Source organism: Achroia grisella, unplaced genomic scaffold, assembly GCF_030625045.1.
Source record: "Achroia grisella isolate CSIRO2021 unplaced genomic scaffold, CSIRO_AGI_Agris_v1 utg1295, whole genome shotgun sequence".
NCBI lineage: Eukaryota > Metazoa > Arthropoda > Insecta > Lepidoptera > Pyralidae > Achroia > Achroia grisella.
In genome coordinates this window covers 520,697-534,297 of record NW_026712613.1, presented here as the reverse complement: position 1 = coordinate 534,297, position 13,601 = coordinate 520,697, and the positions used below count along the sequence as shown (strand labels likewise).

The window sequence follows — 13,601 nt, the reverse complement described above, 5'->3', positions numbered from 1 at the left end:
AACCCCAGAAAGGTTAACAGTACATATTGCGACGTATACACATCAGAAATTTCATTTTTTTTAATATAGTTACATAAACTTGCATGCAAATGCTCGATTAAATGTTCTACAACATAAAACTAAAAAATAAATTACTTTAATCGTTATGGGAAAGTAATAGCTGCCATGATCGCTACGCAAGTTACACGGCGAGGCTTGGGGTCGGTGGCCGCTAGCCGGTAAGGCAAGAGGCTAATCGAACATACGCGGACTTTGCTAAAGCCAGCATATATCAAAATACCACATAAAATCATAAAAAAAATGTATAATCTACGATTCTAAGACGTAGCCAGTCTGGCTCCCTCACAAGCCTCGCTGGCTACTCGTGAAATGCGACACACCAAGCGAACATGCAGTTTGACCTATTATAGTTGGCACATCACAAAAAGCAAAAGGATTTACAATAATTTATAATAACACACTCACCCCTTCTCATCATCGTCCATGTCTGGATTCATACGCATAACTTACTACTAATTAAAAATAATTATTGGCACCGGTAAGAAACCTAAACCACACAAGCACAGACCCACACGAAAAACGATTATGGCGGACCAACCATTTCCGCTTTCTCAAAAAAGTAATCGAACAGGAAATTGTCACGTAACACCTTCTTTATTTTAATAGGACTTGAATGTTGTAGTAAATAGCTTAAAATTATATGTGAAATTAAATTATTACTGTAATAATGAATAATAAGATTAATTTTTTAATTAAATTTATAATATTAGTAAAGAATTAAAGTAAAAGTTATGAATTTGTTGACTCTTCTTTTAAAAAAACCACGCTAGATGGCGACAATTTGAAAGTAGCGATGTTGCCAGGTTAAAAAAGAATAAGTTGACATTCACATTTTATAATTTATATATTATTTTTTATTTAGATATTAATTAGTTTATTTAGTTATATGATAATTGTAACTTAAAATTACCCAATACATACCAAAATATATAAAATGGCAGCTCATCATGCTTGTAAAAATAATAATAATAATAATGTTATTTTTGTATAACCACCATAGATATAGTATTGTGTTTACTGAATGGTAAAGGAGTTAAAATTAGACTAGATATGTCTCTTTTTCTGAACTATGCCTAAGATAAAGTATTTTGTATAGTATTGCACGTGGATTTATTACGTCTTTTAAACTATTATTAATTTCATTTCTCTATATACTCCTAATTTACGAATTTCTACAGAAATAAAATTAGTCAGGTTTATTGTCATATTATTATAGTGTTCATTATATATATTTGGAATTATATTCGTTTACACTTGACAGGGAGTTTCAACAGAAATAATAACATGAGTCTTATAGTTGCATAGCATGTATATATGTATACATTACTTTCAGTATTTTACATTCAGTACATACTTACTAGAAAGAAAGAAAGAAAAATGTATTAATACTGCATACATTTAGTAGGTATAGGCAGTAATTTTACTCTTAACTATAATACTATTGCTAAGTACTATGAATGTAGACCAAAAGGTAATATAAAGTAAGGTTAACGGAATACTTTAAGTAAAAGTGAAATAAAAACAACATATGTGCATTTTTGGAGTATATGTATTTAAATATCAAAATCAGAATGAATTACAGGTACAGTGGCAAGTGTTATTGGTATGTCTTCATACAACGTCGTATGAAATAAAAATATAACTTCAACCTGAAAAAAAAAACATTTTTGTATAAATTCAAGCACAGGAGTTGGCCGTCAGTTAGCCGTTAGAGTGGAGTCTACACTCGCCACAATTATAGTCCGGTGAAGTTGTAAAGGTCAGCTACGGTCGACAGCATTAATACGTTTACGTAAATAATAATACTTATCTACAACTAACTTTGAATCTACCTATATAGCTGTGGATATTTTAATGGATGAGTATAAAATGTTGGTGGGTCACTAGTGGAGAATGATACGATGAGCATGATGTTTGATCAGTTTGCCCAACGTAATGACTTCATTAGGAATTAATATTAGCTTAGACATTTAGTTTGCAGGGCAATCGTGTAGATGTTGATCTGAAATGATACACCGTTAGCCATGGGGCCATTAATTCCCATTTGTCATATCTTTTTTTACAAGCAACAAGCCCTCCCTATCTGTGGATGGTCGCAGATTCGATTCCTCGCACCGTACAATCATTTGTACTCATGAGTAAGATTCTTTGTATCGGTCTGGGTGAGGTCTATGTGTATTATGTATATATTCATAAAAAAATGTACCTAAGTATTTATATTTATATCAGATTGTTCAGAAATATTCACATCAGGGATTTAGAGGAAATATGCAGACATAAAAAGAAAATATTCAACCTTATATCCAACAGAGCTATATTTAAAAATTTAGCTCAACCAGTTATTAGCACTTTGTCACAGTGCCATTATATTGACAACTCCAAAAAATTATACACGTAACTAATATTTTTTATTGTGACAAGGTACAAAATTTTATCTTAGATCGTCCGTAGCCAACTTCTGTGTATTTGGTATTCTAGCCCTTATATTATTATAAATATGGAGGTTACATCCATGATTTAAGCATACAAACAATGCCACCACTGCAGGAACAGTGTTCCTTGTAGTTAGTTAAGACACACGCAATTTGGTTGTCATAAAATTTTATATATTTTACAAAATAAAACATATTTCCATAAGAGGGTCTTTAACTCAGACCATAAAAACCCTGAGATCCTAACACCCATATCTGGCACCCATAATATTGTTTTAACAATACAAATCTAACTTACCCTTAGAACATATGAAATATTTATAACGTGATCAGCTCCTTTTATGCTAGAAGGCGTTAAGCGAGGGATATCCATAGACAATTTAAATTTATCATAGTTTGTAGTGCTTAGTACCATCTTGTAATTAGTTTTGCATACAACTTTCTCTTCATCCGCGTAAGCTTCTTTTATACTATAATGACGTTTCTGAAATATTAAAAAATAAATAAGATTATTATTGCCATCGTGTTGAGAGAATTGGCCAGACAAGAAATTGTGTTACCATGTATAGGTGTTTAGAGAAGATCCCTATCTTGCCCCTTCAACATTATTTTTTCTCTGCAACTGGGAATAGAGCTAAACAAAATGTCGTAAATTCTGCTCAATTTGGCTCTAGTCTCTAACATAATAAGAAAAATATTTCTACGATGTATGCTACATTGTATATATAGTAGGTATGCTTAAAGACCATACTTACTGATCTCTAGTCTGTATTTAGACAAGTTCTGATTTTGACTTTCGTACTTCGTACATCGTCAAAATTTCGTACAAAATTGTACTAAAAGAAAATATCGTCCCACCGATGATGGGCAAAAATCTCATAATTGTATGTATATTTTCTGTATATTATATTTTATTTCACTTATTCTTTAAAATGTATATTTTGTTTTACGGTTGGTATCCCTGGACAGAACTGCAGTGAGTAGAAACTCCTAATAGTTGCATAATAGCCTGATCGTAAACTTAAAAACCATATATATCTACTCCTATCTTTTTTCCCCTTAAGCTTAAGGGAAAAATTTACAAGACCATGATCGGGCCTGCTGTCTTGTATGGATCAGAGTGCTGGCCCGTAAAAGCGACGGATGAATGACGACTGCATGCAACTGAAATGCGAATGTTAAGGTGGATGTGTGGTGTGACAAGAATGGATAAGATAAAGAATGAATACATTAGAGGAAGTATGAAAGTGGCACCGGTGTCAGAGAAGTTGAAGAGTAATCGTCTATCGTGGTATGGACATGTAATGCGTAGGAATAAGGATAATATTTAGAAAGGTGTTACATATGAATGGTGATGGTTATAAGGGCAGAGGAAGGCCGAAAAAGAGATGGATGGACTGTGTGAAAGATGATATGGTAAGAAAGGAAGTAAATAACGCGATGACTGCGAACAGGGATGAATGGAAGAGAAAAACATATTACGCCGAGCCCAAATAAATGGGATAAAGAAGAAGCAGATGATGATCTACTCTTCTCTAAAGTGCGTTGAGAAAAAGTAATATATGACTTACTTGTATTAGGAGTACTTTTACTTCTCGTATTTTAACTTTTTTGTCATTCTCAATAGCAATTTCGAAAGGCACTAATTGGTTTGCACTAAATCCATTGTACGTCTTGAAAGTTAATGTAACCGCTCCTGAATTCCAAAATATCTTTTGAAATGTGTATGTTGATGGTTTCTGAAGAAAACATAAATAGAAATAATCTTTATTCAAATAGACTCAATAGAAGCAATTTTGAATAGTCATATTGTTTTATTTTCTACCACTCATTCGAATGCAGACCCATCACAAGAAAATCGAGCAATAAACTTGTGTGTTGTTCATTTATATAAAAGTTATGATTTAAGTTGGTACTTAGACATATATACATACCTATGTAGTAGATACCTAATGGTACTGTTACGTAATGGTGTTTATTCTATAAAACTATTCGCCACAGAAATTTTAAATAGGCACCTACTTACCAAAAATTCTTCCATTTCATTTAAATTAACATTTCTTTGGACGATGAACGGTGTAACTTCTTTTGTCCCCCATTTTCCATGAAATTGCGTATTAATGTAATAAAATGTTTTCCCGATTGATGTTGCAAACGTGGATGGTACATCGTCAGGTAAAGCGAAGTGAAATGGAAAATTGTAGCTACCAGGATCCATTGACTTTCCTGAAATTCACAAAAAAGTGTGTTATAGAAATTGTTGATAATTTGGATACTTCATAAACGTAGATTAAATGGTGTGGCATGTGCGTGAGGATCTCAGCCTCTTTATAGTGTGTGAAGAGGCCTTTAACCTCTTATGGCAAGCTTTTTAATTTGGTAAAATACACAAAACTTTATTCTGACCAAATTGCGTGTTTCTTAACTAACTGCAAGGAATATCCTACTTATAGCGAACGGGCAGGCGCCCGGGAGTGCCTCCCGGGCACTCCGAGGCACTCCCGGGCGCCTGTTACCACAGTGGTGGTATTATTTGTAGGGATTGCCATAAAGTTATTTTTTCGTTATAAAGAATAATCATCGAGGAAGAAAATAAGCTATGACACTATGGAGCCTAAAGAGAGAGGCTTATTAGCATCATCTTTGTTATCTTTGTTTGATTTTTCTTTTTGTTTATTCATTCAAAAGTTCCTTGTTTTTGGTAGATTTAAATATATTGAAAATTTTATTAGACTAACGTGATGTGGGTAACGCTATAGCATGTATTTTTTAGATTTATATAAACTGGGTGGAGGGCGTCGATATTCAACACAGATCAAACTCTCTCCCAGCGTCTGTGTTTCTTGCCTCTTACAACATTAGGACTTTAAAAAAAAAGAGTGAATAGGCACTTATATGAGCTTGCGTGTACCAGCTTAGACAGCATCATCACTTAACATCAGGTGAGATTGCGGGCAAACGCGCTCAAATTTACAAAAAAGTGAATAAAAAAAAACAATAAAAGCACGTTCCGGTGACTGATATTACCTACCCCACTTCTATGAAATTGAACACCAGGTAAAACCGCGAAACGCAGCTAGTAAAATCTATAGAATTTAAGACTTACCAATAATCTCGCTAAATACGTCCATCTCTATGTGGAGGACTTTTCTTTTTTCTGAATATATTTTGATGTGTGGCATAGTTGGTTTCGGTCTCGACCATTTTGCTTTGCTATAACCGAATACTTGGAAATCAATCTCTGAAAATGTAAAATATAGAATGATATAGCTGACTACCCATCCGATGGCAAGTGGTAACCGTCGCATATTAACATAAACACAGTCACGTCCCGTAATACCAGTTATGCGTTGCCATTTCGGAGAACTAAGATGTCATGCCTACATTTAATTTCACGGCTTGTCATACTCGTGAAAGAGTGCTGCTTGTAGGGACTGGTCTGCTCTTATCACTACGACTGATTTAATTTTATTGTGTTTTTATATTTGAGCCTAAATAAATTAGTACTGGTTGGTAGTTTGTATTCACACGTTTCGATTTGTTAAATGTGAACTTACAAAGATTGTTTAAAAGAGCAACACACAAGTTTCTTGCTTATTCTTCTTGTGATGAGACAGCTTTCCGAATAAGCGGTAGATTTGAAAAAAATGTTGACTATTCAAAAGTGCTTAAATTAAGTTTATTTGAATAAATGATTTTCTATTCTATTCTGCTTGATTACCCTTCAAACGAAACAGTAATAATAAATGGTAGAGATATTTTTCTTTTTTTTATACTACTATGGTGACAAACAAGCATACGGCCCATCTGATGGTAAATGGTTACCGTAGCCTATGGACGCCTGAAGCACCAAGGGTGTCACGTGCGCGTTGCCGACCCTTAAGAAATCTTAATAAACCCTTCTTGGTTGCTGGTTCGATTCCTCGCACGGTACAAATATTTGAATTCATCAATATGATTGTTTATATCAGTCTGGGTGGTTTCTATGTTTATTATATATTTAGGTACAAAAAGAAAGCATGTAAGTACCTATTCCATCAATAGTCTTGTACCCATTACATTAGCTCTACTTAGTTTGGGACTAGATGGCACTGTCTAATTATATAAAAGTAATTAAGCACTGGATCACAATACAGTATAGTAACAACTAAACAAGTCACATGGCGGTAAAATTATAGATGTAACAAATAAACAAGATAACTTTGTAGTCACCCTCAACAAACTTCATCACACTTTCATTAATAAAAAATATGATAAACAATTAATATAAATAATAAGTTTTATACTTTCAAATGTCTGTTGTTTATTCAACTCCAATAAAACTGATCCCGTCACAATGTCGCCAGCGTAAACACTTCCTACGGCATGGGTATTTAATATTACAGAACATTTGCAAGACATTGTCTACTCACTCAGTATTAATAACACACTGTACTAACACTGTTTTGTTGTCTATAATTGTTTATCGATTATTAGATAAATTTTTATCACGTGAGGACATACCATCGTAGAAGTATAATCATTATAATCGAAAGCAAATCATTAATAAACAAATTATGCGTAGTTTTAAACAAACATTTTAAGTTATGTATTTCACGATGAACTTGATTAGCATTCATGTACCAATAAAAGATCCCTTGTCTTATTTTCCCCTCCGATCGATCCCTCGTCCAATTCAAACGGGGATCGAAATTACGACAGCCTGAGCCGAGGATCGAACCCCTAGTGGTGCCCTCAGACTATAGTCGTATCCGTCAGGCAGGAGTTGGCCTTCAGCCGCTCCATAACTCCTTCCGCGGGTTTGGAGTGCCATCTGCAATCGCCCCCTAACGTCCGGTGAAGCTGTAAAGTTCAGCTGCGGCCAACATCATTAGAGTAGCCCGGAAAAAAAATGTCTTATTCCAACGAGGATCGTAATTACGATTGCCTAAGACGAAATTCGAACTTGCGGTGCCCTCAGACTAAAGTGTATCCGTCATGCAGGAGTTGGCTTTAAGCCGCTCCATAAGTCATTCCGTGGGTTTGGAGTGCCACCTGCACTCGCCTCCTAGCGTTAGGTGAAGCTGTAAAGGCCAGCTGCGGTGAATTCATTTATAATTTAAGAGTCACAGTCCTGTCGGTGGAACTCTAGCCACTTTCTACGATCTTCCATCATGCTCTTTAAATGTTAATACGGCACGACTCCAATTTTGTCTTTAATCTGTGCCTTGGTCTGCCCGCCTAGGAAAGAGGAGCTTTCGTAATATCCCTCAATTATATTTCATAAATTCGCCCTGCCGTATCAAATGTCCTAACATTTTCCGTGGACTATTTTCTAAAGTATTCAATATCTGCCTTATTTCATTATGCTACAATACAAAACGTAAGCGAAAAACCATTCAACCATGAATCGGTAGGTGTCGTATTAAGGTATCATTTTAGGTAAATTGAAAGAAGCAGATTTATAGAAATAATAAATATAATCAAAAGTAATACAATTTCATTTTGCAGGATAATAATTTAGATGCCTACAGTCAAATCCGTTGCGCACAAAACAATACACAGTGAAGAGATTTTAATATCACATTTCAGATCATAATACACAAATGAGATAAACTTAACATTCCTATTGGTTTGCATTTAAGTACAATAATTTGTACTTTTTAGCTAAATTTGTGTTGAAGATAGAGAAATGCAGACGGACTTCTATAGATTACAATATTGTATGCACATAATATTAATATTTACTAGTTAATAATCTATAATTGTGTACTGTGTACCTAGTTGGACAATTGAAAATAGTGGGGCTGTGATAAACATAACAAATATTATTCTTACAACCGCACAACCTTTATAAATAATAATAATAAACATATACTAAACAGTTTTGAGATACATTCTTGCTAATAAAGAAATTAACTCGAAAACATGATCTCATAAAGCCTTAAAATGTTTGTCTTATGAATAAAAGGTAAAGCCCGCGTCTCGTTTAATGTAACGCTAGATATAACAACTTTTTTTCATATCTGATGACTTACAACTTTCTATACATCTATACAGGTGGCCCCTTAGCCTATTTATAATTGAAGTTATAAAAAAAACTTAAAATATATGCTGACAAATTTACAGGATTAGTTAAAAAAGGAACTTTAATTTGGTAGAAATGCTACAATGAATTCTGGATCATTTACCATGACATGTTGCGACTATGTAGTGAATACATGTTCAATTTGTGAGGTATCAATTATATTGATATATAAATTACTAGCGACTCGTTCCGACTTGGCACGTTTGCATTACAATTTTTTAAATTTCTCGGCTTATATACTCGTGCGGAGCCGGGGCGGTTAGCTAGTTAAAAATCGAAATATAGAGGCAAGAATGAGGTTACATAAACACGTTATTGATTGCGTAAATTAAGTCAATGATAACTTAATATAATATATTTTAGACCACGCAAAATATTTTAGAGGATGTTTTTATTGTGATCTATTTATGTGAATAAATAATGTGACTACATAAACTTATTCTTGGAAGGTAAATTATGTTTACGCGTGACTGCCTTTTTACAAATTGATATGAAAAAAATTTAAAATTAACAATATTTACAAATGTTTTAATTTGTTTAAAATAAACCCATGCAGGTTGCAATAAGCACAGATTACCATATTAAAGCCTTTTAGTTTCTGTTCCCGCTTTTTTCTATTACCTGTGATAGTACGAACCAGAAACTACCGGGGTCTAATATGGTAATCTGTGCTTATTTTATCGGACATAGAATTTATTTTAACATAATTGTATTCAATAAAAAGAACAATAACATTAATTATTGGCGCGTAAAACACATTTCGCCAATACCTTTGTAATTCAGAGGAGACGTTTGTCTTTGTGAGAATTATATTGATTGCGACAAACTTAGCAAAATGTCTATGATAAAGTGAAATGATATAAAATAATATCTAATCAAAATAATCTTATTATTGAGCTCTTATTTAGCGTGTATATTGTGTAAATAATGTAGATATATACTTATATATTGATTAGTAAGTAAAATAATAGACTGGGATCGTCATTCATTTTGAAAAATTACTACATATTAACTACTATATATACTAATTACTACATAGAGCACAAAATTAAAAAGATTAATTCAGTTTTCATTGCGATAGTACTTATTTGTTTTCTATATTAAGTATATGTAGTTATGACTGAATTTAGTGAGTAATAATTAATTTATTACCAATCAATACTACAGTATTAAATAATACATTACATTTGTAAATATTATTAGTAAAATTGTTTCGAGTTACGACGGCAAATAAGGTATCCACAATTATGAATCTTTTATATAAATCGGACAAAATACAATTCCATAACGTCTATCTCGCTCAAAATTGAGCTGAACCGAGATGGACGTTGTTGCAATATAGGTTTCCATTGTAAAACCTAGCGTCGATTGTAACACTACATGGTAAAATAGTAAATGTTCTATAATACATTGTTTTCCTTGCATTTAGTTAATTAATAATGTAAATATCTTACTGTTACTAATACGCCTTTAACTTTTATGTGAATTGAAACTGATCTTGAACACTCACAAATTTACGTAGGCTTCATTACGTAACGTAATTGCTAACAATTTTTAATTCTAATAAATGTTCAAAAATGTAGGTAGGCATTTTTTGTGTACCCTCCATTTTCCCTACCATGACAGTAAAAGACCTTGCGGAAAGACACGCGCGTAATTTTCCTAAAACGTAATTAAAAGGAGTGGTGAAAATGAGTATTTAACGAGTGAATTTGTGCTAAACATGCCCTGGATCCTGATACGTGCTGAAGAATATTAACCGTTAACGTTACATTAAAACATTAACGTTGAAGAGTGCAATGAAAAATCGTATTTCTCACTCATTCCGGAACGGCATTCTTTTTATTATTAACTAAAACATATTTAAAAAATAATCTATGTAATATTACTTTTTAGATATTATATTAGTGTACAATAATTTGAGGTAGACATTATTTAACCCCTAGATTTACTTCAATTAAAGAGCCCACAGGTGATCTCCCGTGTCGCAACGTGTGAAACTTTCGTTACAAAGTGACCCACCGGTGGTAATGTGTTAAAACCTTCGAGGCATCAAAAGGTATGGACGGACTGACATATCCTCACGCTTCCACATTTTTTCGTAACAGTACGATAATTTATTCTCTGCAACACCTATGGTTGACTGTGAGAATGCGGCATAGTGTTAAGTCCGCCAAATGTATTACCTTTTATATTATGTGCAATTAAGTTAATACTTAAATAAACAATTAATAGAGCGCCGGAATAAGGCAATGCGAGGCCTATAGCGAATTCTTTCTAAAGACCCTCAATTTCTATTCGATTCGATTTGAAGTTACATTTTGTTATGACCTAGTGTAATTTTATTTCAATTTAGCTCCATTCTTTAGGTCCCGTTGCAATTCCGACTAGGTTAATTCGACGCTATACAGTAATTGATAGAGCGCCCTATTAAGGCAAATCAGAGCCTATAACAAAATTCTTTCAAAAGGCCTTCAATTTCGATTCCAGTTCGATTTGAAGTTACTTTTTGTTATATGATATATATGACCCGTTGTAATTTTATTTCAATCTAGTTCCATTCTTTAGGTCCCGCAGTAATTCCGACTATGCTAATCCGACGCTGTATAGTAAATGATACAGCGCCTTATTAAGGCAAATCGGAGCCTAGCAATGTTTTTCTTACAGCCATCAGTTTCGTTTTGAGTCTAATTTGAAGTTACTTTTTGTTATAATCGTTGTAATTTTATTAATACAAAAATGATATAGGGACTTTATAATCAATCTAGTTCTATTCCGATTGAGCTAATCCGACACTGAACAAATAGCTGAAATCTAGATCTGCTAGTTGTTTGCAACTGCAACTGTCAATTAAAAGTATACATTTTAATGTTTCTAATGACAATTATTAACAATTACGTTACATAATCAGAAGCCCCATTATAAAGTTAACAATTTTAAATCGTACATACAGTGTATGACTTCACATTATACTTATTGATAATGGTCAATATTAACATTTCAAGTCTGACTAAACAAATTTAGTTTCAGACCATACTAAACTAACAGAAATACTGTTTTATTTTTTAATATAATCATATGTTTACTTGTTATATTCGGTGAACAATCTTGTTATTGTCTTTTTACTGTAACAAAGGTAAACATTTTTTTTTATATATTTTTTTTAAATAAAACTAGTGTAACTAGTACCAAGTTTGCCCGGGTGCTTATAACTTTTTTAATTTTAAATATACTATATTATAATGGAACAATTTACCTTTGTAACAGTAAAACATTTCTCAAATTGGTGTAGTGGTTCGGAATTCACTTTCCCCAAAACAAAATCCGCTCTCTCTTTACTATAAATAAGAAATACTAATATTTATGAATAATTTCATTAAAACAATATAACAAAACTGTTTATCTAATAAAGCAAGTAAAAAAATATTATAATATAAAGGAACTGAATACAAATTGGTATATATCTTATCGTATACTAGCTGTGCCCGTGACTTGGCCCGCGTGAACTGACTTTGGGCAGCATTTTTAACTATTCAAGATAAATCTTTTCCACTCCCTTTACAACTCATTTTTGTATTAATTAGTAGCCTATGATCTTTCTGATGCTCAAGACTAAACTATGAACTGTACTAAATTTAATTTAAATCGGTTCAGTAGTATATGAGTAAAAGCGTAACAGACAGACAGACTTACATTCGCATTTATAATATTAGAATGAATTTATATAAACATAATAATTACCTCCCTATATTTACCAAAGCAATTAAAATAATAAAATATATTTATATACGTTTTCATACTAAAACAAGTGTATAAGCATCATAAGCTTAGCCGCTTGTAACACAGGTCAAATTCGCGTTTAGAATGTACCAGGACATAAGCCATTTTACCATCTCATTTAAATAGTAGTAATAAAGTTCATAAAAAACTTATATATCTCATTTTGTTATGAAACCAAAGATTATATCAAAATATATGTAGTCTCTGCCCAAAAGTAATGACTGTATGTAAAATATGTTTAATATTTTTGAAGATATGTTCAGTTTATTAAAATATTTCTGTTTTATTGATTTCTCCGCAGCTTCAAATTCAAGCATCCAAAAAATTCTCAAAATAATAATAAAATCTCAGTCTGTAGACCAGTCATAATATTATTATGATTAAGTCTATAATATATATATACTAAAAAGGATCGACTATAACTGAAACATAAAAAAAAAAATTTTCATATTTCATTATAAAAATATACAATAACACTAATATTATATATAACGACGCAACATATGTTTATTTGTCACATACATAAATAATTATTATAATGTGACAAATAAATTAATGTAATTATTAATTACATGTGTGACTTTCAGTTGACTGACGAAAGTTGTACTAGCAGCGATTTTTAAAAGTTCTAGTATCATTTTGTACTTAATATTGATTAAAATAATCCATTTTATAGATTATTGGAATGTAATTATTTTATTTTTCTTGTTCTATTGTGTATTGTGTTAGTTTTATATGTACATGGCAACATTGGGAGCAACGTAAATGCTGTACAAACGATTTTATATATATGGCGATAGAGTGGATAATGTGTTGAATAATATGGTATTCCAATTTTATCTTAGCTTCTTAGATTTGGCAAATTATATTATATATGTCAATCTACACATAAATAAAAGTGGAGTGTCTGTTTGTAATATTGAAATAACCGTTTTTTACTACACCAAAATAACAATTTTTACAATTTTTGTCTGTCTGTCTGTTTGTTTCGGCTAATCGCCGAAATGGCTGGACCGATTTTGACAGGAATTTTCTGATGTAATAAGGAGTAACTTATGCTACTTTTATTTTAGAAAAATATATTATAATAAAGTTAAATTTAACACGAAGTCGCGTGTACAGCTAGTATATATATAACTTTAATGCACGTAATATAGAGGTAAAAGTACCCACATATGGCTTACTTAACTCCGAGTAACTCATTTTGCACTAAATATGGTGCAGAGATAAGTTGTTGGTGGTGTCAATACTGTTAGTGATGT

General features: G+C 32.2%; 2 protein-coding genes across 8 annotated transcripts in view; both read right to left on the bottom strand.

The window, feature by feature from the left end:
- LOC131855071 (heterogeneous nuclear ribonucleoprotein 27C) overlaps positions 1 to 593 on the bottom strand; it is a 33,140-nt gene extending 32,547 nt beyond the window's left edge. For all 7 annotated transcript variants that reach the window (XM_059206281.1, XM_059206283.1, XM_059206282.1 and 4 more), the window contains exon 1: positions 466 to 593. In XM_059206281.1, the coding sequence (XP_059062264.1) occupies positions 466 to 503 (38 nt within the window). In that variant the 5' untranslated portion in view covers positions 504 to 593. The remainder of the gene's footprint in view (positions 1 to 465) is intronic.
- Positions 594 to 1,613: 1,020 nt separating this feature from the next.
- Positions 1,614 to 6,895, bottom strand: LOC131855052 (arrestin domain-containing protein 2-like). Its single transcript, XM_059206265.1, has 6 exons — positions 6,779 to 6,895; positions 5,599 to 5,733; positions 4,519 to 4,718; positions 4,064 to 4,231; positions 2,791 to 2,976; positions 1,614 to 1,709 (listed from the first exon to the last, which is right to left on the bottom strand). Exons 1-6 carry the CDS (start codon positions 6,891 to 6,893, stop codon positions 1,614 to 1,616), a joined length of 900 nt encoding a protein of 299 aa, XP_059062248.1. The 5' UTR covers positions 6,894 to 6,895.
- Between the last annotated feature and the right edge of the window lie 6,706 nt (positions 6,896 to 13,601).

What these genes read in the sequence shown, in the direction of transcription:
- LOC131855052 (XM_059206265.1), bottom strand. Translation starts at nt 6,893, where the DNA reads ATGTCTTGCAAATGTTCTGTAATATTAAATACCCATGCCGTAGGAAGT. An exon ending in TAAACAACAGACATTTGAAA is followed by an intron (nt 5,734 to 6,778) that starts GTATAAAACTTA and finishes TTACATTTTCAG; the next exon opens with AGATTGATTTCCAAGTATTC. An exon ending in ATATTTCATATGTTCTAAGG is followed by an intron (nt 1,710 to 2,790) that starts GTAAGTTAGATT and finishes TTTTTTTTTCAG; the next exon opens with GTTGAAGTTATATTTTTATT.